Source organism: Equus przewalskii, chromosome 20 (assembly GCF_037783145.1).
Source record: "Equus przewalskii isolate Varuska chromosome 20, EquPr2, whole genome shotgun sequence".
Lineage (NCBI taxonomy): Eukaryota > Metazoa > Chordata > Mammalia > Perissodactyla > Equidae > Equus > Equus przewalskii.
The window spans coordinates 8868335-8894733 of record NC_091850.1 but is presented as its reverse complement, the minus strand read 5'-3'; the positions used below and the strand labels follow the sequence as shown (position 1 = coordinate 8894733).

The 26399-nt window shown below is 42.9% G+C and overlaps 1 protein-coding gene across 1 annotated transcript in view; it reads left to right on the top strand.

Annotated features, from left to right (window-relative positions):
• The first annotated feature begins 1667 nt into the window (after positions 1 to 1667).
• RGS7BP (regulator of G protein signaling 7 binding protein) overlaps positions 1668 to 26399 on the top strand; it is a 105023-nt gene continuing 80291 nt past the window's right edge. Inside the window, exons 1-2 of the mRNA XM_070587458.1 lie at positions 1668 to 4694; positions 5582 to 5748. Coding sequence (XP_070443559.1) covers positions 4530 to 4694; positions 5582 to 5748 — 332 coding nt within the window. The 5' untranslated portion in view covers positions 1668 to 4529. The remainder of the gene's footprint in view (positions 4695 to 5581; positions 5749 to 26399) is intronic.

Genomic DNA, 26399 nt, shown 5'->3' with positions numbered 1-26399 from the left:
GGAACCTCACTTGCATTGGCTCCTTCTAAAACCAAATATCCAGCTTTATAGCTAAATTTTTGGATTCTTTTCCCTAAAGGGCTCCCAAATTATATAAGCTTAAGGACCAACAAAACCTAATAAAATCACTCAAAAATATTTGTGAAATTAACATGTTCCCAACATATTGTACTTCTTCCTGTTTTTATTGGAAATAAACCATTTAATAGATAGTTTATTCACTAAATTCTTCACAATAACTTAATTTCTTTTGACACTAACAGAAAATAACTTGGTCATTCCCTTCAGATCTCCCCCAACTTCTCAGAACTCAGCATCTTAATGTATTTTTTTTGCTTCTGTCACAGACCCACGCAGATAAGGTCCTTTATCATTTTTGCTCCTCCTGGAACTACACTCCCATATGAAACCTGCCTCCCAGTATCTCCTTTCATGAGAAGCGAGCCCAGTTTGAGACGCACATCTCTGGGTCACAGTGTGGTTCCTTATAGCACCAATCTGAAGAGACTTACCAGTTGTTCAGATTCACTATAAACTAGTATTCATTTTTTTTAAATTCCAAAGCAAAATGAACTCTAAAATTACTGGAGAGAGAACATGAAATGCAAGGTGGGTCTTATATTGGAATGAATCTAGGATGTGACTTGGGTCAAAGCCATATACCTGAGGAGGACCCATTATGAGGGTTGTGCCAAAATGGGGCCTGTATAACCAGAAAATGTGCCCTTGTTGTTGGGATTTCCAATTGCACTTTACCCTTCTACTTGGCAGTCAGACAGCCCCAGGAATGTAAATTCATGCTGTTTTGAATGTGGGGGAAGGTGAGGGAACAAAGCCTGCCTGCTGCTCTTCTGATTCCAGCATTTGTCCCTGGAAGAGACAGCTCTGGGATTGATGCTATTTTTCTCCTCTCTCAGGAAAATGGCTTGGGCTGTGTATCAGGGAAGACCAAGGGACACCTACAAATGACAGTTTCTGCTTAATCTCCCAGCAGTTTTCCAAATCTGTAGTCCTTCAGATGTGGCATTGCATTGGACCCATTTATTTCCCCCCACACACATACACACCTCCTGCAAGAAATATGGCATAGAAACAGGGCAGCACAATCATGTTGCCTTTTTTTTTCTTTTTATTTGTTGAAAGTGTCTCTAGGCAGAAGAAGCTGGGAGTAGAAACCAGATGGTTGTAGCTGGAGTAGAAACCTACTACTCAGCAGCTTTGAGATGCTCAAATCTCGTGGCAGTCACTATTTTCCTGCAGGGAAAGGGGATGAAATAAGAGTGGTGGCCAAAGATTTCCAGAAGCCTGACCTCCAGCATCCTGTTTTCTCTATCCTATGTCCACACACGTAAAATGCAGCTCTGTTTCCTTTAATTCTCCAACGCACCACCAACCACAGGCTAGAGCAGAATTTTAAGTTCGGTGATAGTGGGGGGAAGGGTAGTTAATGGTAACAAAAGGGGTTTGTATCATGGGACTTAAACAATTTACAAATGAGTGTTATCTGTCCCTCCTGAAGTCCCTTAGCCTTCCTGTACCTTCCTCCTCAGCATCCCAACTACTCACCAAACCCCAGCAAATATCACCAAATCACTTGATATGTTCCTCAACCTCTCCTCCCTACACACGAGTTAACCTCTTTTTTTTAAGAGTATCTTTTATTTTATTTTATTTTATTTTTATTTTTGAGGAAGATTAGCCCTGAGCTAACTACTGCCAATCCTCCTCTTTTTGCTGAGGAAGACTAGCCCTGAGCTAACATCAGTGCCCATGTTTCTCTGCTTTATACATGGGACGCCTACCGCAGCATGGCTTTTGCCAAGTGGTGCCATGTCTGCACCCAGGATCCGAACTGGCAAACCCCGGGGTGGCCAAAACGCACTTAACCGCTGAGCCACTGGACCGGCCCCATGAGTTAACCTCTTTTATCTTCCTATATTTGGAGAGATTCAGCCAACAGAAGAGCCTTTCACGCCTGTCTTAGCATCTAAACACCTGGAGGATAGCAGGTACCAAGGTCTGGGATGGCGGCTGAGGCCTCGCTCCCCTACTCTGGTTAGGGAAAACTGACTCTCAATGTTCTGTGAAGTACTATGCAAATGCAGCTGAGTATCCACTCAGATATTCACCTGTTAGGTTTTTTTCCTCCCTAACCAAATACCTGGAGTCCTTTTCAACAGTACTTCTCCAAATATCCAACACCAACGCATCCTACAACTCAGTTCAATTCAGACACTAACTACCGAGAGTCAGCATCAGACTCCACAGGTTTGAGGGCTCAGTCCCACGAGACTGCCCTCACTTCACAGACCAGTCACAGGCATCAAGTCCCCAGGTTATCTGCTCTTTTCTCTGACTAGGTTACAAGTTCCCATAAGTCCCCCTCAGATTAGATAATTTGCTAGAGTGACTCACGAAACTTGGGAAAGTGCTTTACTTACCTGTGTTATAAAGGACGCAACTCAGAAACAGCCAAATGGAAGAGATGCACAGGGCAAGGAATGGGGGGGAGGGGGTGCACAGAGCTTCCATGCCTTCTCTGGGCGTGCCACCCTCCCAGCAACTCCATGTCTTCAACTCGGAAGCTCCCTGAACCCATTGTTTAGGGGTTTTTAGGGAGGTTTCCTTATGTAGGTGTGATTGATTAAGTCATTGGCTATTTGTGATTAAGTCAATCTCCAGACCCCTCTGCTCCCCAGAAGTTGGGGGATGGGACCGAAAGTTCAAACCTCTAATCGAGGCTTGGTGTTTCTGGTGACAAGAGGTTCTTATCACCCTTATCACTCAGGAAATTCCAAGAGTTTTAGGAGCTCTGTGTCAGGAACTGGGGGCAAAAACCAAACATCTTTCTTATTATACCACATCACCTTGCCATGTTTCCCTGTCTTTTAAAACCCTTCTAGAGACATCCTCCTTAGAGGCCTCCTCCGAGCCCTCCTGGCTCTTTCTGGCTCCCCCTCTGTGTGTACTCTCCATATTCCTGTAAGAGATTGACCAGGAACCTCGTGTTATTCTTCATTAGGCTTTTCAACATATAATTAGTTCCCCTATGGCAGACCTTTTTAACAAGGTCCCCTCCAAATAAATCATTCATGGGAACAAGCATTCTCAGAGCACTGGAGTTAAGGCCCACCCGACTCTCTTCCACTCAGAAGAATCTTAGGATGTCAGCCATAAGGGTGGACTTAAATGGCCCAGGAACTCACTGCAGCCCATTTCATGCAGGCATCCTCTCCACTTTGGGGGCCACCTCCATTGGCCTCTGGGTCACTGACATCCCATAAAGGAGAACTGGATCCATTTGAGCGCCCAGGGAGGCCTGTTGGCTCTGACTTCTTCAACTCTCTGTGGGGAAACTCTCAGAGCTGGGTCCTGAGACTCTGGGGGCCACGACCAGGAGCTTTACTGGTTAAAATGGGATGGGTTGAGGATCAATTTGCCAGCAGGCCTCTGTGTATTCTGCCCCACTGGCTGGCCATCCCTGTCCCTGCACACACTCAACAAGGACAGAAAACAAAAACACAACAACAAAAACCTCAGGAAACAAAGCTTTTCTGTTATGTTATTAAGGGATCTTCCTTTTGAAGCAAAAACCTGACTCCCTCCTTGGTTTGGGCTTTGATACTCTGCACCCGAGTCTCAGATGGTGAGGGCCTCAAGCCCACACTGGTAGATTTGAAATCCTTATTTAGGTCCCAGCATGTGGCAATGTGCTCCACTCTGATGACACTTTTCCTTTCTAATAATAGAGCAGATGAAGTAATATTGCAATTGATGTTCCTGGGGATTTGATTGGATAAGTGCATAAACTGTGGAGGTAGAAGGGGGTTGCATGGACGGATCACATTAGTATTCCCGTCCTATCAATGTGCGGGGCCGCGGACAACGTCAGCCGGACCGATTCCCTGCGTCTGCCAGTCCCGCCACGGATTCATCTGGGATCCTCAAACAGACGAGCCCGTAACGACGAGGGATCAAGGCAGCCCATCAGAGCCAATTGCCTGCTTCGGGGACTGCCAGCCTTCCAGGTCTGGTGACGGGGGAGGGAGGGGAAAGACAAACGAGCGCTGCTGCGGGAAGACACTGAGGCAAGAGCGACACTCGCCCCCCACCCCCCACCCCCCTTGCAGCAGAGGCTTTGAAAGCTGCTCCCCCATCTGGATGGAAACTCGGAACCACCGGGCGGCGCGTTCCTTCTCACCCAGCCTTGCAATCCATGCCGAGGGGAAGGCGGTGCGAGCCCGCACCAGCTTCCAGCTCCTGGGACAGGGCCGGCAATGCTGCTGAGCAGAACTTGACCGAGCCCCCTCCTCGCTGCTAGTGGAAGAGATGCTGCACGGCACAGCCAGCGCTTCCCCGGCTCTCCTTCAAGCTGAAGGTTACCCGCCCTCGCAGCCAGCCCCAACCCTGTGAGCGCCGCGCCTCCGGTCCCGGCTCCTGCTGCTTAGCGGCGGCGCGCAGGGTAACCACCGGGCCGCCCGCGCCGGGGCGCACTGCACCAGCGGCTTCGGCTTGGTGGATGTGTATGCATGAGTTCTGCACCGAATGGGCGCAAAAAGCGCCCCAGCCGGTCCACCCGCTCTTCGATCTTCCAGATCAGCAAGCCCCCGCTGCAGAGCGGGGATTGGGAGCGCCGGGGCAGCGGCTCCGAGAGCGCCCACAAAACCCAGCGAGCCCTGGACGACTGCAAGATGGTAGGTGAAAACTATGCCTCTTTTTTTTTTTTTTTTTCTTTTTTGGAGGTGGGAGAACTGCATGTATTAATCGTTTGCTTGAACGCCAGCCACTCCCCCACCCTCAGCGCCTCCATGCCGATCACGTGCACATGCACTATTTTAAAATCTGCAGTCCCCCAGATTTCGGGTGATACCGGGTCGTAATGGCCCCGCAAAGAAGTGCCACGGCAAAGGTCTTGGGGTCAGCGGCTGTAGGTCGCGCCTCTACCCCCTCGGAGAACGGTGGACGCGAAAGACGCGGTGAACTGACTTGCTCACTAAAGGAAGGAGGGAATGGAGAGGTGGGGGTGCTGCTCTGTGGGGAGACAGTAGCAAACAAACCCAAACGGACCTCACAGGGCTCTGCGGAAGGGACGAAGGTTCCAACGCAGAAGCTGTGATCAGTCTTCCTGTCAGGCTCCAGAGCCCGCAGGAGGTGAATGGTTTGCCTATTACAACCTACCTTTGGCCTTTATCCCCATGCAACTTCAAATTCGTATCCTAGCGGTATTAGAGGGGAGCATTCTATGCGAGAGTTCCCACCATCAGTCTCCAGTGACCTGGGAGTGGCATGGTAGCTCCCCAAATACACTCTTGCTCTTCAGAAACTGAGTCTGAACGGGTAGGGGCAAGTAGGTCTGGAAAGAGAGCTTCCATGACCAGACTTGACCGAGATGAAAAACAAACACTTGCCTTGGACAAAGAGAACTTACCATCTTTGTGTCTTAATCTTTAAATAATGTGTAGGCTCCTTAAACTGGAGAGCCAGGGAAGTGGCTCAGGGGTCAGTGAGAGCTCGGGTTTACGTACACTAGAATAGAAAACTTTCCGTTCAGTGTTTACTGAAAGAAACGCTTCTTTTCCAGCTTGTCCAAGAGTTCAACACGCAAGTGGCCCTGTACCGAGAGTTGGTCATTTCTATTGGGGACGTCTCGGTCAGCTGCCCCTCGCTCCGGGCAGAAATGCACAAGACAAGAACCAAAGGCTGTGAAATGGCCCGACAGGCACACCAAAAACTCGCTGCCATCTCAGGGTAGGAGACTCTTGGCATTATTTGATGCATGGATGCTGATAGATATTTATGGTGGCCAAGGCCTCAGAGATGATGTCTGCAAATCTGAAGTTTTCACCAATCACCCTGAGATCAGGATTCTCTAGAGAGCTATAAACAAACTATAGGCAAAAGTATAATCCGAAGGTTGTGTGATGTTTGTATAGGTATTGAAGATTTGGGTCATTAAGTGATTTTTTAAAAACATATAATTTCCATGTGTTGGTCATATATTGGAATTTGGGGCTTAAGATTTTTTTGCAGGATGTTTGGGCACAAACTGAAGTTAAACCATCATGCCTCAAGATTATTTTGTCATCTGGTACTAAACGTCTTCTGCACAAAAGGCCTGTGCAGTGGAGAGAAAAATCTTTGCTAAATCCCAGATTTACTAAACTATTTATACCATGAGATAAATTCCTGTGATGCCATTTAAAATGAAATCCCTAAAATAAAGTCTTGGATATAAATTACTGTCTTCACTGTAGTGTGCGAAAGGGAAGTTTTAACATAAGAATAGCTTTTTAAAGATTGAAGGAATTCACAAACCTAACTAAACCTAAGCTGTTTATGCCCCCTCCAAAATTATTTTTATTTATTTTTACCCCATTTATGGATTCCCAAGCCTCTTTTAGGTGAGTGAAAACTCTCCTGGAACTCTATCCACTTCTTACTGATCTCTCAATCTTGGATTTTGTTAACAATTGCTATTTTCAGATAAGTACATAGAGCAAGGAAACATAGGAATCCCTACATAAATACATTAAAGCGTTTGATTCCATCTGGATATGGCCCTTTATCTATTTATCTGTGTGAGTGTGGCTTTATCACAGAAGTTCAAGTTAGTCAGACTCACCTGATAATGTTGCAGACTGATCACTTGTAAGAATGATATCTAATTTACTTACTTGAAAGCATCACTCTTTGCCATCTTTAACGCCAGAAATATGTAGAGTGACTATTGGTTGATATAAAGATTGCCTCTCTTAGTTACTAGTTTACTTTTGACAACAGGCATTTTATATCATGAAAAAAGGTATACCATGCTAATTTCCTGGAAGTGAGGGATAAATAAGAAATGTTACAAAACAATTTTGTTTAGTAGAAATATTGAGAGGACATCTTTTTCTGTTTTAACTGTTAAATTAGGAAGTGAATCTCGGAGGTGGAAGGGAATTCAGTGTTTCAGGAATTTGGGGAAGAAATGAAGCTGTGATAAATCCCAGGAAAAAGGAAAGACAAACAATCCGAAACAAGAAGGGGAATAGTGATCGATTATAAACTGTAGTGAAACAGTCATTTAGGAGGAAAAGCAGGTTTAGAACGGAGAATTTCATGCTCAGGGAACAGCATCTTTATAAACTTTGCATCCAGGAGTGTACGATGGGGTTATATGCAGGATCCCTTTAAGTCGGAACTCAAATTGGTGACATGTTCTAATCGGAGAAAGTGGACTGAAGAAATGGACAAGGAGTTCGATTTAGTCTGCTTTGCTACACACATGAAATTCAGGTTCTTCTAAAGGTCTGAGAAATAAAAAGCCCAAAACTACTGGCTAAAAGTTGAGTTTCAAAGATTTGAGGTGGATTTTATTTACTCAGAGGTTTGTAGCCTTTGCTATTTGTTTACATGATATCTGAAGATTGATGTTAATAGGTTTTATATGATGTTTCTCATGAAGGTTTATAAGAATTAGTGGGAAAATATGTTGTTCTTAGAACCTTTCAAAGGTGAGACCAACTCTATAAAATGTTGTAGGGTAAAATTTGAAACACTTTCCTCCTTAAAATAATAATTAAATACAGTTTGACCTTCTTTCTAACAAATGACAGCAACATAATTGGAGGAAATCCCTTTAGCTCCTCACCATCTGGGATCCGTTAATGAAGGATGTGATTCCCCTTGGCGGAATTCTGTTCCTGATACTGCTAGTTATGTGCGCTGTCATTTCAACCTGATGCGAAAGATGGTAGGGAGGCTGTAGGATTCATTTTAAAATTTGAAGCAGAGGGAGAAAAGCAAAGGTTCTTGGGGGAATTCATAGAGAAAAAGACTGGATTTCTTGACTGCCCATTATTTACTGGCACAATCCAGCTAGTTCATAGAATAATCCTCTGAGAGCGGGGTTGTTATCCTTATTCCACAAATCGGTCTCATAGAGGTTAGGGAACTTGCCCAAAGTCACATAACTAAGAACTGGTATAACTTTGATCAGCCCCGTGTTTCCATGCTTTTGAAATCCATGATCTTTCCTCTATGTAATGCTGCCATTCAAAAAATGTTATGTAAAAAGGAACAAAGTACTGAGACATGCTAACATGTGGGTGAACTTCAAAAAGAGTATACTACATGAAAGAAGCCAGTCACAAAATACCACATATTATATGATTCCATGTATATGCTCAGAAAAAACAAATCTATAAAAACCAGAAAGTAGATTAGTGGTTGCCGAGGGCCGGGGTGGGAACAGGGTGTGACTGCAGATGAGCTTGGGGGAACTTTTTGGGGTAATGGAAGTGTGCCAAAATTGAGCTGGGGTGATGGTTGTACAACTGTACATTTACTAAAAATCATTGAATTGCATGCTTAAAATAAGTGAATTTTATCGTATGTAAAGTACACCTCAATAAGTGTTTTTTAAAAAGGTGTGATCACCATCACTGTGATTAACACTTGCCTTTCGTTGGCTTTATTCTCTTCTACAAATGCAGCTTTTAGTGAAAGGGGTATGAGCTGTAGGAATGAATGCATAGGCTCTCCATGCATTCATCAAGATGCCTGCCCCATAGCCAGCATCCAAGCACCAGTGCTTTGCTCTGTGTAGGAATACAGATGGGGGAAAAGCAGGGCTTGATGAAATAAATGAATTATCTCATTTCTTACCGACACAGCCCACTCCTTTGCTGTCTACCACCTGGCTTTGGGGCCAGAGGAGGGAGACAAGATTGAAGGTGGGCGGGATGAAAAGAGGATGAGGCAAGATAAATAGAGAGGAAGACAAAAAGCAATGAGTTAGAATTAAGCCATAAACACCGCATCACTTTCATCCCTGACTAGTTGAAACCCTCAAGGAACGGCAATCACAAGAGAAGAAAACTCAGACTGTGTTTCTCACTAGTTGGCCCTGGGTAAGAAGGCCATTTTCACAGACGCAACTGAAACACTTTCTCAAATTGTGTTTAGATCAGTGGAAGTTTGGGCACAGCCTTTTATTTCAAAGCCATTGCATGTTTTCTGGACAGAACTAGCCAGGTGAATCTGAAGTCTCCTCTGCCTGGCTTGATTTACCATAGTTATTGCACCTTTTCAACACTGATCCCTTCCTGGGTATTAAAGCTCAGAGGAGCCTTAAAGGTCACTTATAGAGTGGTCCCCAAATTTGTTTTAGCAGCCAAATCCGCCCTTCACTCCAAGTGTGGAAAGCCATATTTACAAGGCAGGTCAAGTGGCGTTGCTCTGAACACATGCACGTGCGCACACACACATCAGGTGTAAGTGGCTGTCTGGGCCCTGTCTCCTTGGACTTCCTTCCCAAAATGACTTCTAAGACACCTTTGAAGAATCCCTAGGGCTCCATGGCACGGAGAGTACTGATTTGGCACAGTTTCCTTGTTTTCTATTTGAGAAGTCTGAGATTCAGAGGATTTAAAGTGACGTTAGAGGCAACTTGCCTGGAATATGTACAGATTTTGCAGTCAGGCAGACCTGGGCTGAATACCCTCCTTTGTGACCTTGATGGAATTGCTTAACTCTTTGAATCTCACTTCCCTCATCTGTACACTTGTTGTCATGCTCACTCATGGGGTAGTTGAGAGGATTAAGGGAGCCAGGTACATGAAGCAGAGAGCACAATGCCCTGCCTGTCGATGGCACTCTGCCAGTCCCAGGCTGGTCTACGACTGGAACCCAGGTCTGTCGCTCCGTGGTTAGTGCCTGTTCCACCAACCACACCACCTTCTGATAATGAAGAGAGAGGAGCACAGCACACAAGCTAGGTGTGACCTAGTGGAGCCAATATCCTCCAGCAAACCCTGGACGGAGATCATGCTATGGCTGGTGGTTTAGGATTGTCTTTTCTATTCTGCTTCTATGGTGTCTTGTTGGACAGGATCTTCATATCACTACCTTCTGTCAGGGGCTGCTCAAGAAGGTCAAAGTGAAGTTTCAGGATGATAATGTGAGAGGCAGTATGGTGTGATGGAAAAGAGCATTGACTCTAAATCACATTAGACTTGGATAAAATCCTGGCTTTGCCACTTACTAGGGATACATATGTATTGATATACAAATTGCTTCCAAGTGGTAACTAACAGTCTGGTACAGTGGTTAAGTACATAGACTTTGGAGCCAGACTGCCAGTGTTCACATCTCAGTGCTGCCTCTCACAAACAGTGTGTCCTTTTACAAAGTCATTGTCCCTCTCTGCCTCAGCTGCTTAATCGGCAAAAAGGGGTTAATAAATAAAGAGACCAAATCATATGTTACTGGAGGACTGAGTGGTTAGTATACGTCCAGCACTTAGAAGCCTATCTAGTACAATAAATGCTATTAAGTGTAGATTGGTGTCGGTGTAATTATTAATAAGAAATTTAAAATTCAGGTGGTCTAGATCTGTCTATATTAAAAAGATTAATCCATCAAATATTTTTCAAATAAATATTTTGGCCGGAATAAATTTTTGTCTACCTTAGTTTCTTACCTTATGTTCTGAAGAATTTTCTGCCTTGAAGTTTCCCAGATGGCTATCAAAAGGCTTTTTCTTGAATACCTTAAAAATCATAGGGAGATGTGAGGGCTCGAAAGTAGTTTGAAATATTTTCTTTGTATAAATCAGCCTGGATTCTTCATAAATCAAATAATATTTACAAAATCTTTTGGCCTAGTTCTGGTATAGGCTGTGTGATGTTGGATAAGTCTGTTCAATTCTCGGTACAGCTCGCTGAGAAGGTTGACTTAAATGGCTTCTGAGTCTTCTGGCTCCATCACTCAGTGTTCTCTGTCAATTCATGTAGCATCACATAGACTTTGTTTACAGAACTGAGCTATGAAAATAAGCACTCTGCAGGAAGTTAGGTGATTGAATTCCAGAAATAATTTGTCAAGCTGCGACATACAATGGTCACAAGAAGAATCTTAATTTCCTAACGGCCTTCTGGAACAATATAATGCATATCCTAGAGATCCATATCCACAGATTTCAGGTTTTTCCCTCCAGCAATTATTTTCCTGACCAGCCATGCCTATGTTTCTCTCCTTTTCTCCTTCCATTTCTCCTCATAGTCTTTCTTCTATTTTTTTCTTTTTTTGGCCTATTTTAGTTTTGTTTGATTCCCATTTGACTTCTCTGCTCTATTTTTTCCATTCCCACTTCTAGCTGGTTCTAGTCGGTTCCCTGCTGTTTGCGAGGAAGTTGGGAGAGTGAGGAGAGGGATGACAGAGAGCTGCAGCTTAGTGGGTATGCTCCTGTTCCACACTGGCCGAGACGGCAGCAATTACGTGGGGTGGTGGAGTGCAGAAGTGCTCGGTGCCCATGCAGCCAACTCCCTCAGCTTTCTTTGATCCACATGGTGGAGGAGGCCTTTGGGGTTAGTAAAAGAGGCCTGGTTGGCAGGCCTGCCAAGCCACTCACTCTATCCTTTCTGTTACCTTCCTATCATTTAAAAGCTTTTGCTTTTAAATTTTTAATTCTCACTGGTCAAATAGTGAAAGGCCAGTTATATCTACTCCAAAAGAATATACTATTCACCAGAGATGATGATGGGAGAACAGTTCTGTATTAGTTTGCTAGGGCTGCTATCACAAAGTACCACACACTGGGTGGCTTAAACGACAAAATTTCTTGTCTCACAGTTCTAGAGGCTAGAAGTCCAAGATCAAGCTGTGGCAGGGTTGGTTTCTTCTGAGGCTAGGAGGAAGAACCTGCTTCTGTTCCCTAGCTTCTGGTGGTTTGCTGGCAATCTTTAGTGTTCCTTGGCATGTTGAAGCATCTCTGCCTTCATCTTCACGTGTCCCTTTCCCTGTGTATGTGTGTCTGTGTCCAAATTGCCCCTTTTATAAGGACACCAGTCATATCCGATTAGAGGCCCACCCTACTCTAGTAAGACCTCGTGCTAACTTAACTGATTATACCTGTAAAACCTATCTCCAAATAGGGCCACATTCTAAGGTACTGGGGGTTAGTGCTTTGACACATGAGTTTGGGGGGTGAAGGAGACACAGTTCAACCCAGAGCAAATTCCCTTGACTCACCTGCAGCAGAATGCACACTTGGGATTGTTTTGCCTGGTGGGGATGGAGTTTTGCCTGGGACTATTCACAGACTCCCTCAACACTTTCACACAAAGACTTCCCAATGCCCAATGTTTTGTTATTTGCAAGATTGTAGCTCATATGAGGGATGGGGTTTGTGATCATGGAATAGAATACTTTCTGTATGAAACGGACGTGTTCACGAAGGTATTGAATCCCCCGTATGGTTAACCCTTTACTTAACCAATTTAGTGACTAATATCTGAAGGTGGAACAAAAGTTCCAACTGTCGGAGAGAATACTAGGGGGAATCAGAGAGGCATCTGACAGTTCACATGTAGAGTTTTCACTTTCTCCGGTGTGCGCGGGAGAGCTGAGCGGGTAGGGTCCCTCAGTGGGGCTCATACTGTGGCTTAAGAAGCATGAGCGTACTCTGGAGCCAGGGACAAAATACTGACTCACTCCAGACCAAAGCAGAGGGCTATTATTAGCAACGAAACTAAATGTGACGTGGAATCTAGATGAGTGCTCTGCCATTGCCTGTTGAAGTTTAGCCTTTTTATGTCTTGAACAGATTGAATGACTTTCACCTTGTTAGAGCCTTCTTAATAGATGTTCCAATTAGAGAGAAAATTAAATCTAAAACGAACTTTTGGAAAAGTCATCGTCCCTTTATATTTATACTGTGAGGTACAAGAGAGCGGGGCTGTGTTTCATCTGTGAGTGGCAAGCTCAGCGAGGATATGTGTGTCTCATTAGTTTATTAAGTTTACTTGGTATTTAAAAATCTATTCTTAAAAGAAACTGTGTCTTGACACAGATTTTAGTAAGAATCGAGAAATTAGATTAGCTTACAATGTATGATATTTCTATTACATTTGAGTGTTATTTTTTTCTGGTTTGTAACTGTGAAACCAATATATTGGTTTTTAAATAACAGAGGGCTTGAAGGGCACACCTGAGATCGATTTCTGAGGCATACATAGGTGTTCTTCATTACAATGAATCAGCGGGCAGTGTGTATTTTAGAATTACTCATAAAGTAATTATGTTTAATTGAGGTTATTTGATGAAATGTCTCCTAACATCTGTCAGCTTGGTGACTTTGTATTGAATAGTTGAATAATCATTTACCTTTGAGATCACCTTTTAAAACTACTTTTTAAACTCTTAGGTCTCATCCAAAAAGATATCTACATAAAGCACAGCTCCAGAGCAGTAACTGTACTGCCACTCAGATCATTTAGTCTCTCGGCTCTACAGGACATGTCTTAAAAAGAAAATAAAATCTCATGAAAAACATTTAATTGCTTGTCTATATACATACATATACACATATGTACATTACTTGTCTGTATACATATATGTATATATAAACTAAGCATATATATGTGTGTGTGTGTATATATAGATAGATAGATAGATAGATAGATAGATACTAAACTTATTTGTGAAATAGACTCCTGTTAGGATATAGTGTCTGAGCCTTTAAATAGAAGAGCTGATTTAGCAAATAAAGGTTTCCAATCTAATGGGAAGCTCTAGATACAATCAAGTCAACAAAAAGCAACTTAACATCTGCAGGTGTGGATACATAGTAAACTGATAACCTATACCAATTTAGCCAAGTTTGAGCAAAAGGGGAAAATACATACTAACCCGGAAGTCAGACCCCTAGTGTATCCTGCAGTCATTAGGAATGAAGAATGAAGTCCCGCTCCTCCCTATTCTGTCGGTTACCAAGTCCCGCAGTGTTTTACCTATTTCAGTTTTCCATTTCTCTCCTTCTTTCCCCATTTCTCTGGCCACCCTCTTAGGTCAGAATTGTGTCCCATCCGGCCACCAACTACTGTAGTGCCTCCCCGTTGGTCTCCTTACCTTCCATCTTTCACCTCTTCTTTTCAATTTACTCACTAGATCCAGCCTAATCCTCCTAAAACTCTCCTCTGATCTTGTCATTTCTTTGCTTTAAAACTTCCAAAGGTTCTCTACTGCCTAAGCGTGTTCCTTCAAATGTGGTCCCTGGGTGGCCTGTCTCAGAATCACCTGTGGTGCCCTCAGACCTAAAGAACCAAAATCTCTGGGGAGTGAGGCCTGGAAATCCAACTTTTTAACAAGCACCACCCCATCTCCCGGGAGATTCTTGAACGTGCTAAATATAAGGCCTGTCGGTCTGAAGCAGCGATTCTCAACCTGGGCTGCACATTAGAATCACTTGGGAAGCTTAGAAAAAATGTTGATGCTTGAATTCTATCCCCAGAGTTTCTGATTTAAATGATCTGGGATGCTTCCTGGGCGTTGGGATGTATTTTAAAGCTCCCCAAGGGAGCCTCTGTATCAAAATGGATTATATTTGGCTAATTTAACAAAAAATTCAAAGTAGCAGTTGCTTAAAGACACTAGGGTTTATTCTCTGACAGAAAAGCAGCCCTAGAATGGGCACCTCAGAGCTGGTGTAGTGGCTCCATGAAATCATCATTCTGTCGCCCATTCTTAGTTTCCGGCTTCCATCCTCAACGTCACTTTATGATGGAAGGTCACTACAGGAGCTTCAGCCATCCTCCAAGTTCCAGACTAGAAGAAAAGAGGAAGGGTAAAGGCCACACTCCCCAGCTGAGTCAGCTCTCTTTAAGCACACCCAGACAAAACTTCTTCCAGAACGGTATCACATGGTCACCTAACTACAAGGGAGACTGGGAAATGCATCTTTTTAGTCATCGCCACCTTAAATAAAAGGAAGACTTTGTTACCAAGGAAAAGAGAGAGAATGAATATTGAGAAACAACTGAGAATCTCTGCCACAGTTCCCAACCTGTATTTCTGAACTTAGCTTTTACCATTTAACTTGGAAACTCCTTACTTACTCAAACTGGTCTGTATTTTATTTCTTCAGTGTGTGTAACAGGATGGCTCTATCCTATTAGCCTACATATATGGCTTCTATATGTAAAGCATACTCTTTAGCTATTAAAAGAAATAATTTTCTCCTGAATGTCAGGGTTTCCCTTGCAGACTCATCATACATAGTCCACGATGCTCCTCATGTGATAACTGGAACAGAAAGAAGGGTCCCAAAAGGATTAAGAAGATTTTGCTGCTTTTCAATGAACCCATGGGAAAGACAAGAGGTTCAGGAGCCACTTGGGAGGTCAGGAAGTTAGGCAAGGTGCCTTTGAAAGGGCTCGAGTGTAATTTTCACAAGACAGGATGTGAAATGGGATAGGACCTGCAAGGAGTATAAGTAGTGGCACTCAAGAAATCAATTTGAAAAAAATAAATCTACTTGAGATTGAGTGGGACTCTTTTTAAAAACTGTTTAAACTTCCTTTAATAAATCAAAGAAGAAATTTTATGAAGGAGTTAAAATCCGATGAGCTATTAGGAATAACAGGCAGGGAGGCAGGGTTTTCTGGATATGGGGATAAGCTGCAAGATGGTCTATGATCAAGATTATAATGAATTCATTAAGAGAAATTGAACTTGAAACTCATTATCTCACATAAGCAATGTTACATATAGTAGTTAGGTCATAAACGGTATTTAACCCATACCTCCCTAAATTATAAACCTATTCAACGTATTTGACAGTATTTCCTATGGGGAAATACATTCATTTCCACCTTTAAAAGTCATTCCCTTTCTGGGAACCTATTCATAGAGCACCTACCATATGCCACATGCTTTTCTATGTGCTAGAGATACAGTGGTTCTGAACAAAATAGAGACTGTCTACCTGCATTCACAGTGGGGGTGATCAAGAAGCGCTGTGGTCTGAATGTTTGTGTTCCTGCAAAATTCACATGTTGAAATCCTCATGCCCGATGTGATGGTATTGGTAGGTGGGGCCTTTGGGAGGTGCTTAAGCCATGAAGGTGGAGCCCTTATGAATGGGGCTAGTGCCTTATAAAAGAGGCTCCAGAAAGATCCCTGGCCTCTTCCACCATGTGAGGACACAGTGAGAAGGCACCAGCTATGAACCAGGAAGAGGGCCCTCACCAAACACAACCACAGTGGTGCCTTGATCTTGGACTTCCAAGCCTCCAGTACTGTGAGCAATAAATTTCTGTTGTTTATAAGCCACCCAGTCTGTGGTATTTTTTTATAGCACCTGAATGGACTAAGACAAAAAGAAACAAGCAAAAGGGAGAACACTTCCGATAGTGATAAATGCAATGAAGAAAACAAAATAGGATGACGTTATTAAAGAATGGTAGGTACACTGGGGGTAGTTATTTTCAGATAGGCTATTCAGAAAGGCACCTCTAAGGAGGTGACATTCTAACTTGATATCTGACTTTGAGAAGGAACTAGTCATGTGATGATCTGACAGAAAAGAATTTCAGGCAGAGGGAATAGCAAGTGCAAGGTCCTAAGATGAACCGACCGTGGCATGTCTGAGAAAAAGAAAGAAGACCAGATTATCAGTTTGGAATTGTCTTCAGCTGCAGGTAACATAGGCTAGATTTCAGTGACTTAAACACATAAGAGTTTATTTTTCTCACATAGTTAAAAACCCAGGGGTAGAGGGTTGCAAGTATTGGTTCATGATTTAAAGACATCGAGATGGAGATTTCTGTAGTATGCCAAGCATTTTCCTTGAGGTCCCAAGATTGCTGCTTTAGTTCCGGAAATCGTGTCCATGTTCCCAGCAGGTAAGAAGGACAGAGAACAAAAGGCAAACACATAAGACAATTAAGTGTGTCTGTCTTTAAAGGACTTTCTCAGATGCCTCACGGAAACTTCCATGAACATCTCTTTGGCCAAGACCATGTCATGTGGCTTTCCTGGATAAAGTTTCATGATCTGATTTCTATACATCTCTCTCCATACTAGCTGTTTAGTGAGGACAAAAATTTTCCAATCCATAAGCCAAAGTGATGTTTCCTGAGGCCCAGGACTGGGGAGACAGGAAGGGTAGGGAGCTTGGATGTGAGAATTGAGGAAAGAGTCCTGCAGTGGGGAGAAAGAAGTAGAAGGATGTCAGTATCCACCTCCCCTTCCTGCTCATTTCCTTCTTGGTTTGTTTGTTCATTTTTCTGTTAAACATTGATCACCTACTATGGGCCAGATACTGTTGTAGACTCTGGAGGTATAAAGATAAATAAAACACAGTCCCTGCCTTTGAGGAGCATACTGCCTAGATCAACATGTAAACAAATCACTGCAAAAGAGAGTGATCAATGCTGCAATAGAAATATGTAGATGATAGAGTGGAGGCACAAAGGAGGCAGCGATCAGCTCTGCTTGAGTGGGTGTAGCTGGGAAAGAAGACTTCACAGAGGGGATGATGCTGTTTGGACTGAGCTTTGAAAAGCAAGTAGCAATGTCCTTTCTTGGTCATTTATGTGGCCTTAGGCCTCCTGCCATGAGTAAACCTTAGGGGACACTATTTGTCTGTCTTGAACCAAGGGGAAACAGAAATAGGAGTTTAAATGTGCTGAGAACCAACTGCGTGTTGTACCCTGACTTCATCTTTATTATCCCAGCGGGATAATGGCCTTTTTAAAGGCTGCCATGTTGGCTAGGAGATGCATTTACCTGTAGGCAACAGAGGCAAGCCTACCGTGGCCTAATCAGAGAGCCAAGTATGTAGAAGAGGGGGAGGTGGGATTATTTAATCAGTTTGAGCATGTCAGGACAATGGTCCTTATGATTCTTTTGACTTTTCCCTTATGGTTCCAAGATGGTGGTCGCATCCAAAGCAAATGAGGCTCCAGGGCTTTCCCTTGATTCTAGATGAGGCACAGCTGGAAGCTTTCCAGGTGCCCAGAATGCTAGATATTTTATAAAGCTTCATTTTGTAGTAAACTTAGGTTCAGAAAGTTGAGATATTCAGTTAAGATTCTTGGTGGGCCTGGGGTTTGAACCCTGGTCTGTCTGGTGCCAGGTCTTTATTCTTGAAACTATGCTGGGCTGTTTCCCTGGACATCCTCTTTCTTGGAGTAGCCCAGGATACGCCTACCTGCTTTCCTTCCCTTTCACTGCCACAAAGTATTATTTCCACTCAGTCTCTCTCCTCCTCTGGACACACTTCAGGACAAGGACCTCTTCAGCCAGCACACAGCTGATTTGAGGGTTTTTAAAGTTTCCTAAGCTGGTAAGAGGAAAACGGCAGACAGGAAAAATAACAAAATTATGGCCTTACCGAAGCTGCCAGTGGAATGTGAACTGTTCTTGGCTCTGCATTCTTGAGTCCTCAGCATTTCTCTCTGGGATCTGAATTTTTCAGATTTTCTTCCTCCATGCTATGTCTACTCAAATTGCTCCATTCTTGGGCACCATTTTTCTTATTCATTTCCCTATGCAAGTCCTAGAAATGACAGTGTCAGATCAGACGTTGACCCAGGTCTAGTTAGGCTGAATTCTGAGTTTCAAGAACTGACCTGCTTCTTCCTAGCAGAGGACATTTGAAGAAGAGTGGGACACCCCATTACCACAGTGATATTGGCCACCCAATACCACTCAGGATGTCAATGAGTAAAGGGGTGAAAAGAGAAATGGAGGTGAGAGTGAAAAATGGTACCAAGTGCTGGAGGCGTTCAAAGGAGAGACAGCTTCCCACTGGGGTAATGGAAACACTCAAGAAAGTTACATTAGAAATTGAGTGAAAAGATGGGAGGAACCCATAAGGAATGAGATTGGGAAGAGATTACTAGACCAATCTCAAAGCACCACTTCTTAAAATACCCTATTCCTTTGTCAATAAACCCACAAGAGCTCCTACTTTCCCAGCAAATGGAGTTTAAAATCATAATAGTAATTATCTGAATTGCCCCCCTCATGGTATTTCCAGTTTTTGGCCAGAATGATGGCTTGTTAAATCTTGAGGCTCTGAGTGTTAGACTCTTTTATTCCCTTAGTGGGTCTAATTTTGAAGCATTCCAATTTGACTTGGAATTCTCATTTCCATTCTTGCCATCCACTCACTAAATTGAGGAATTATGTGAAGCTGATGGTTTTTTCTCTCTCAGATGTTCATTATCACTAAACAGATAATTTCTGACTTTTCATCTTCAATGTCATATTCCTATTATTCTATTACTGTGAAAATTCCTATTTATCTTAGAATTAAAGAATAAACCATTCCCCCTTATCCTCACTAAAATATTTCTGATGTGGAAAAAATTTAGGTAGAAAATAGAAATTCCTAAAATTATCCCTGGTGTATAATCATGTATAATTCATGACTCTTGAATTATACACTTCAAACATTTGGGGTTTTGTGTCATTATTTCTTTTTGAAGAGGAATTATTTTTTTTAAAAAAATGCTACTCCTGTCTGTCCTGTTCTGCTATAACAAGAAGCAGGTGGGATAAGAAATGAATAATGGGAAAGTGAGTCAACAATCAATCACCTTAACACTCTTGTTCTTACTAGCACTTTATTAACTTTTATGAAAATTATTTGTTTTGGTTTCGTGATCATCCTCATCTGGGTCCTGTTCAAACATCATGGCTGGTGTAGAAAGACCTTCCCTCTGAGGACCAAAACAGAGTTTCCCCACCCCCCAAAATGAGCTAGATGAGGCAAATATAAATGGTCACACTCTTTCTGTGGTTGCAATTTGAGAATGCATAGTTAATATGAGTACAGCTGTCCCCTCTATGGAAGAGAGAAATACGCTACTGAGAGATGAGTGGAAGGTCTCTCCCAAACTGAGTGTATTAGTAAGGGTTCTCCAGAGAATCAGAACCAATTGGAAGTGTGTGTGTGTGTGTTTGTAAAATGAGGAATTGGCTCATGCAATTATGGACGCTAAGTAGTCCCACAATTTTCTGTCTTCAAGCTGGAGACCCAGGAAAGCAGGTGGTATAGTCCAGTCAGAGTCCAAAGGCCTGAGAACCACGGGAGCCAATGGTATAAGTCCCAGTGCGAGGGCAGGAGACTGATGTCCCAGCTCAAGCTGTCAGGCAGGGAGAGAGAATTCAACCTTCCTTCACCTTTTTGTTCTTTTCAGGCCCTCAACAGATTGGATGATGCCCACCCACATTGGGGAAGGCCATCTGCTTTACTCAGTCCACCAATTCAAGTACTAATCTCTTCCAGAAACACGTTCACAAACACATCCAGAAATAGTGTTTAACCAGCTGTCTGGGTGTCCCGTGGCCCAGTCAAGTTGACACATTAAATTAACCATCACACTGGGTCAGTTCCCTTGACCACAGCAGATGGCTGAATTCATAATTCTCAGAGTGTAGCTGTGTGGGGATCACCTGTGGACATTTAAGAAACCTTCTCTGTGTGCGTAGCAAGAGGGGAGAGTTGAAGTAGCTCCTGCCAGTCAGCACACAATCAGGAATCAAGACACATTCACCCCTCACCTGAGAGTACTACATGCAGAGCAACAGGCTATGGAGATTATCGTATCTTTCAAACTGGATGACTCCCGTGAACATTTTTCACCATAAATCATGTTTTCTTACTATCTGAAATCTGAACTCAAATGGCTGCATCTGTTTGAGTACTGTACCATCACTGAATAATGAGGAAACTGCTCAGATTATTTTAGGCCACAGCAGGCACCATAATGCAAATTCACTCGGCAAATGTTCCCTCCATAAAACAAGCCTTATCAACTGTTTTTATATTCATAGATTCAATCTTTTGTTTTCTGAGGATGAAATATGTTTGAAGCTACCAAGTCTGTTCAGACTCAGAGTGGCTTTAAATTATTCTCTAAATTTTAGTGTTAGGTGATTGTACAGGCACCATTGTAGATCTGATGTGAAAATGTGAAACAAACCCAGATTATCTGTTTAGATGTAATCTTTCCAAAAGAAGTGCCATCACAGTTCATTCTGGGAAAGTCTCGCTTCATGCTTCAGCAGACAAAGGAGTTCTCCAACTTCTGAGAAGGAAATTTTGTGGGATGCGAAAGGGAAAGAGGCAGGAAAGGAGAATGGTTTAGCTGAAAAAGAAGAGAGAAAATGGGGAAAGAGGAACTAATTAGCTCTTTGGGAACCATGCTGATTAAAGAGTTGGTACTGCCAAGAGACGAAGGAATAAAGTTGAAGGGGAAAAAAAGGGAATATGCAGTAGTAGGGTTAGTGGTTGGAGGCAGTGTGCAATTCAAGCTCTCCACACAGGTCTGTCAGGGGCCCAAAGAGGCACTGTGGAAAAGTGCAGTGGGCGAGGTGGGGCGGTGGTGAGCTGGAGAGCACGTGCTTGGAGATCTGAAGCAGGCGGCTGCCACCCGGGGTTCATTGATTGCTGACTCCCATGTGGAAATGTGGCCCAAATGTGCCATATTTGTGGCTTTTTCCTTAAGAGAACCTGCGAACTCAAGTTTGTGTGTGAAATATCACGATTTTTAAATGTTGCCCACCAGGAAAATTCTGCCCACTAAAAGTGGCCCTCAGCTCTTACTGTCTACCTAGTTAATTGTCACTTGCTTGCTTGCACAGAATATTTGCAGCTTGTTGGATGTGAACAATAAGAGAAATGCCAGGATGTCTTATCATTTTGTGTTTATATTAGTAACTGTGACCTGTATCACCTTCTTAATTTCCTTGTTGCTTTCAGAATGGCACATTGTGGAGTATTAAAACTTATCAATACTTGTCACCTCATTTAAAAAAAATCTTCCAAATACAAAAAAATGGAAAAACATATTTTGGCCTTGAATTGTTAGTTAATTAAGCCCAACCATATTTAATTAGCCTTAGGAACATGTTAAACATTTCTGGAATTGAACCTAAGGAAAGAAATTCTTATATTTGTACATTTGTCCCAAAGGCAAGCTGACCCTCTCTTTTGTTAAGAAGACAATTATTTAAATTATCATGTAGCTCATACATTACTCTCTTGTATCAAACAGGAGCCACTGATCTTATCATCATCAAGATCAAGACAAATAGCCTGTCAAATATATAACAGAGCTCAGGGTCCACATGAATTTTGAATATTGGGCATGCATGTTTTACTTTATCTAAATGAAATCCCAAAGGGGAAAAATACTCTCTTATCCTGATTTCTTGTTATTTATATGATTTAGTAGCTGGTAGGATTTAACTGAGACAGAATACCATATGTGAAATACTGACACATGTCAATTTTCACAAAAGAGTTCATGGTTATCTCTAGATAGCTATTTCTGAATTCTCTCAGTAAAGAGTCTTCATTCTATGATCAGTTTTTTCTGCTTACAAGTGTGGAACCTGCATCAAACATTTCCTTTCCAATACTCAGTGTCCCTGTTCCAAGTCTCAAGATTTAATGTGGCCCAGGGGGTCATCCATTCTTTCCTTGCCCTTCCCCCTGCCTATCCCTCCCTCTCTCAATAAAGTATTCAGGTGAAATGAGACCAAGGTGAAGGGGATTGTGGCTAAAAAGGCATAAGCGGCACCCACGGAGGGAAAAGAGTTTAGAGAGGAAATTTATGCATTTGTAGAGAAGCTGGATCAAATGACTGACCTATGAATTCTTGAAAACTCTAAGATCCTGGGATTCTGTAATAATTTAACTTTTTCTTGATAGTTCTTTCTAGTTATAGATTCAGCATCTATATTCATGATTCAACATCAACATTTCAAACATCAGTATTATATTGCTGATGCAGTTATACCTGCTGGGGTTTTTGAGTCAGTAAGGTCCCAACTCCTAAGCTTTCAGAGTGCTTTAAAACATTTTGTTGTTTATTATTATATTAGTACCCAAAGAGATGGTGCACATGAGCCCCGTAAAAAGTCTGTCATCACAGGCACCGTGCTCTTCTAGCCCTGCTCTCCCTGTCCTGCTTCACCTGCCACTTGTCCATGCCCACTGCCCAAAGGCCCCTTAGCACAGCTTCCATGCCATCATCTTGAGAAACTAGTTGAAGGAACTGTCCTGAGGTGCTCTGACAGCTCCCAGCCCCAGATTGGCAGAGTGGTACTGAGTTCCATACTGAAGACGGAGAATGGCCTCTTATCCAACTCTCTATCACACTTGCTCATCTGGGGCTTGAAAAAGCCCTGTTCGTAAACTTTTGACATATTTATTGAAGCTTCTGCCTCTACTTCATCTCCTCACAGAGGTTCAAATTTATTCTAGAGTCCAGGTGATGAACAGACACCATTCAACCCACCACTTCTTCTTCCTTCTGCCTGGGTCTATTTCCCACTCAAATCTACTTCCTCCAGGGATCAAAGAGATGCCTCCAGGCATAACCACAGATGCAAATACTGATGATGGAGGTGGAGATGGGGATAGCAAATAAGCAAAAGATAAGGGAGGATATTCTTGATGTGGGGACATCCCCAACCTAGTTTAGCAGTCTAAAAAGGTCAAGTAAACAACTGGAAGAACAGTTACTGGGGTTCATATTCCTTCCCAGGAGGTCTCGTAAAGACCCTTAACTCTTCCTACCACTGCTGGGGTTCTTTGGGGCCTAGAGCTTGAGAGCTAAAGTGGGTGCTGCGTACCATTCCATGATTGCTTGGAGCCTCAAAGGACCCTGGGAAGTACACTTACCCTTTACTGAGTAAATAAAACCCACTATCACCATGGATGTTCTAGTGCTTTACAGGATGCAGAGTGCTTGCATAAATATGATGTCATTTAATCCTTTCTATACCTCTATGAGCTGGGAATTATTATTCCTGTTTTACATATGTGGAAACTGAAGCTCTGAGATGTGCAGTGACTTGCCTTCTGCCACACAGCCTGGGAGTGACAAAGTTGGAATGAGAACCAGGTCTCCTGACTTCTAGCCCACAGCTCTGTCCACTGCCCCACAGGCACTGTTTTCCAACCATTCCTTGGTATTTGTCTTTAAGGAATTTCTGGCTAATCAGAGCTGAGCCTACGCAGATTCTTCTATCGCTTGTAAATGTACACAATGTTCCCTATTTGTATTCCCTCCTTTACCTTCAGTTGGTGTTCTGAGGAATTATACAGATCTGAAGAATCCCGATCATAGGAGGAACAGCAGGGAGTTCCCAGGGGCAAATCCACCATAAGGAAGAAGGAATCTACCACTTTGCAATAATTTCTAAGAGAGTGGTGTTCTGAGTATAGCATGGCCCCTTAACTCTTCCCAGCCCAGGCTCTGGGATGGAACTTGTGCCTTTGAACTGAAAGCTAAATCACTAAATGCTAGAGTATTGCAGTCCAATTAACTTTGCTTCCAAGTGCTTCTTCAAATAAATGGAAGACACAGCGAGCAGTCTTTTTTCTAACTTGCAGTCTCTGACCTGGAGGAGTGATGGGTAAGCTCCACTTCCCCCAGCCTCAGGGTGCCATCAATTTCCAGCTACACTGCAGCCAGGAAGGGGCAGTGGCAGTGACAGCCAAGTTCTAGTCTGATTGGCACCTCCGAGGGACAGTTGGGGCCCGAGGCTGCAGAAGCTCAGGCCAGCTTACTGTGGCAGTGAGCAACTAATGGGACTATTTAGACACCTACCAGTATTTTACAGAAACACAACCCCAGGGTTTTTGGAGATGCCTGGGGAGGCTGGCTGCCATCAAGCAGAGGGGGCTCAGAGCCTTTGAGACCTGACACTAATGCTAAAAGGCTTTGTAGCTGTGAGTACAAGTGAAAAATCCAAGACACTCAGATTTTCCTCAAGCTGCAGCTCATTTGCCCTCCAGCCCTTCCCCTGTGCTAGCACTCAAGCAAACGTTCAAAGCTCTCTAAAACCTGAGCAGTTACTAGAATATGCACTTCTCTTTCAACTTTCAAGACCAAATCCCCCACGAAAATTGACTGAGAAGTCACCAGAGTAACATACTTGGGTGTTAGCTCAAGAAAGAGTAATTGTAGGATGTTTCGAGTTCCCCCCTTAACTTGCAGAACCAAAAGCTGAGAGGATCCCAGGACATCTCTCTGTGAGTCCTGATTCCAGAAGCCCCTGGTGTAGAGCTCTGGTCCCAACTCTGCTGCACATTCGAGCCCCTGGAGTTTTTGAAAATACCGATACCCGGGCTCCACACCCCAGATCACTTAAACCAGAATGTCTGGGGGCGAGGCAGGACGTGCTGTTTTTAAAAATCTCTGCAGGTGGTTTGAGTACCTGCAGCAGGGGTTGAGAACCACTGGTCTAGACGAAAGAGGCCTGGACTGATAATTGGTTCAGAGTTTCAGCCAAGCTTTCAACTGAGTAATTTGCATCAATTCCCTTGACTACTCTGGGCTGTAGTGATCATATCATTTCTAAGTTGCCTTTAAGCTGCCAAAATGTATATGTACATTACAGCATCACTTGTAACAGTGAAAAATGAGGAATGCTCTAAATATCTAATTTAAGATTAATTAAATAAATAATGTACTTAGGTGCTAGAATATTATGCAGATATTTAAAATGGCATTAAGTGAAAAAAGCAGATTATAAAATGGTTTTACAGTGTGACCCCATTTTTGAAACAAAATGAAAATTATGTAAATAGAAATAATTGCAAGGATATATACCAGAATCTTTAGTTTTTCCTTTCTAGATAAGTGACTTTCATTTTCTTCTTTTTATACGTCTGTGTCTTCTATACTCTCAGTAACACTGAATATTCTGTATTAACTATTAAGAAGGAAAACCTACTCACACATGCCAAGCCGTGAATATCAGTCTTGAATACAGTTGTAGAATCTCAAAAATAATTATACTGGTATATGTAGAGTTCTATGCAGCTCCTATATTTATTAGGCAGCTATATGCAAAAACCTCATGCTTGTCCTCTAGGTTACCTACAAAAATGTACTTGCCTTAGACGTGTTCATCTTCCTGATTTAGAACTACGGATCTAGAGAAAAAATGAGCGCGAGCATTTCTGCCGCAGTACTTGTTCTGGGTCCTGGCGGGGCTGCCCCCATTTCATTGGAGAGAATAATTAGAAAGGAAACAGGAGGGAGAAAGTCAGGAGGACAGAGAGCCAGCAGAGAGGCCTTTTGATCTGTTTTCTTCCTTAGAGCCTGCTGTCATACTTTTTTTCCTGGTGTGTTGGTGGTTCTGAAGATGAAATGAGAGACGTCAGTGAAAGGACCTAGCACACAATTAGGCACACAGTCGCTCACTGAATTTCTGTTCATTCACGCATGCTTCTGACGGGAATAACTTAGCTACTTACCCAGGGTGTGACCTCAGAGTGTTCTCATCCCCTGCGAGCCTCAGTTTCCACCCCTGAAAAAGTGAGGGCAATGATAGCATCAATCTCACTGGGCTGCTGTGAGAATTAAATGGCGTGATGTAGGTAAAGCACTAAGGAAAACATCAAGCCCATCATAAGTGCTCAATACATACCAGCTCTCATCATTACACCTTACGCTAATATTCCTTAATGAAAACAACTTTTCGGTATTGATGAGGTTTTCATTATAATCCAGAAGAAGAGAATTGTACAAGCTTATAGCTTTAATAGTTTGGGATGGGAATGATAAACATAGTTTGGAAGATTATATTTTGATTAGAAAAAT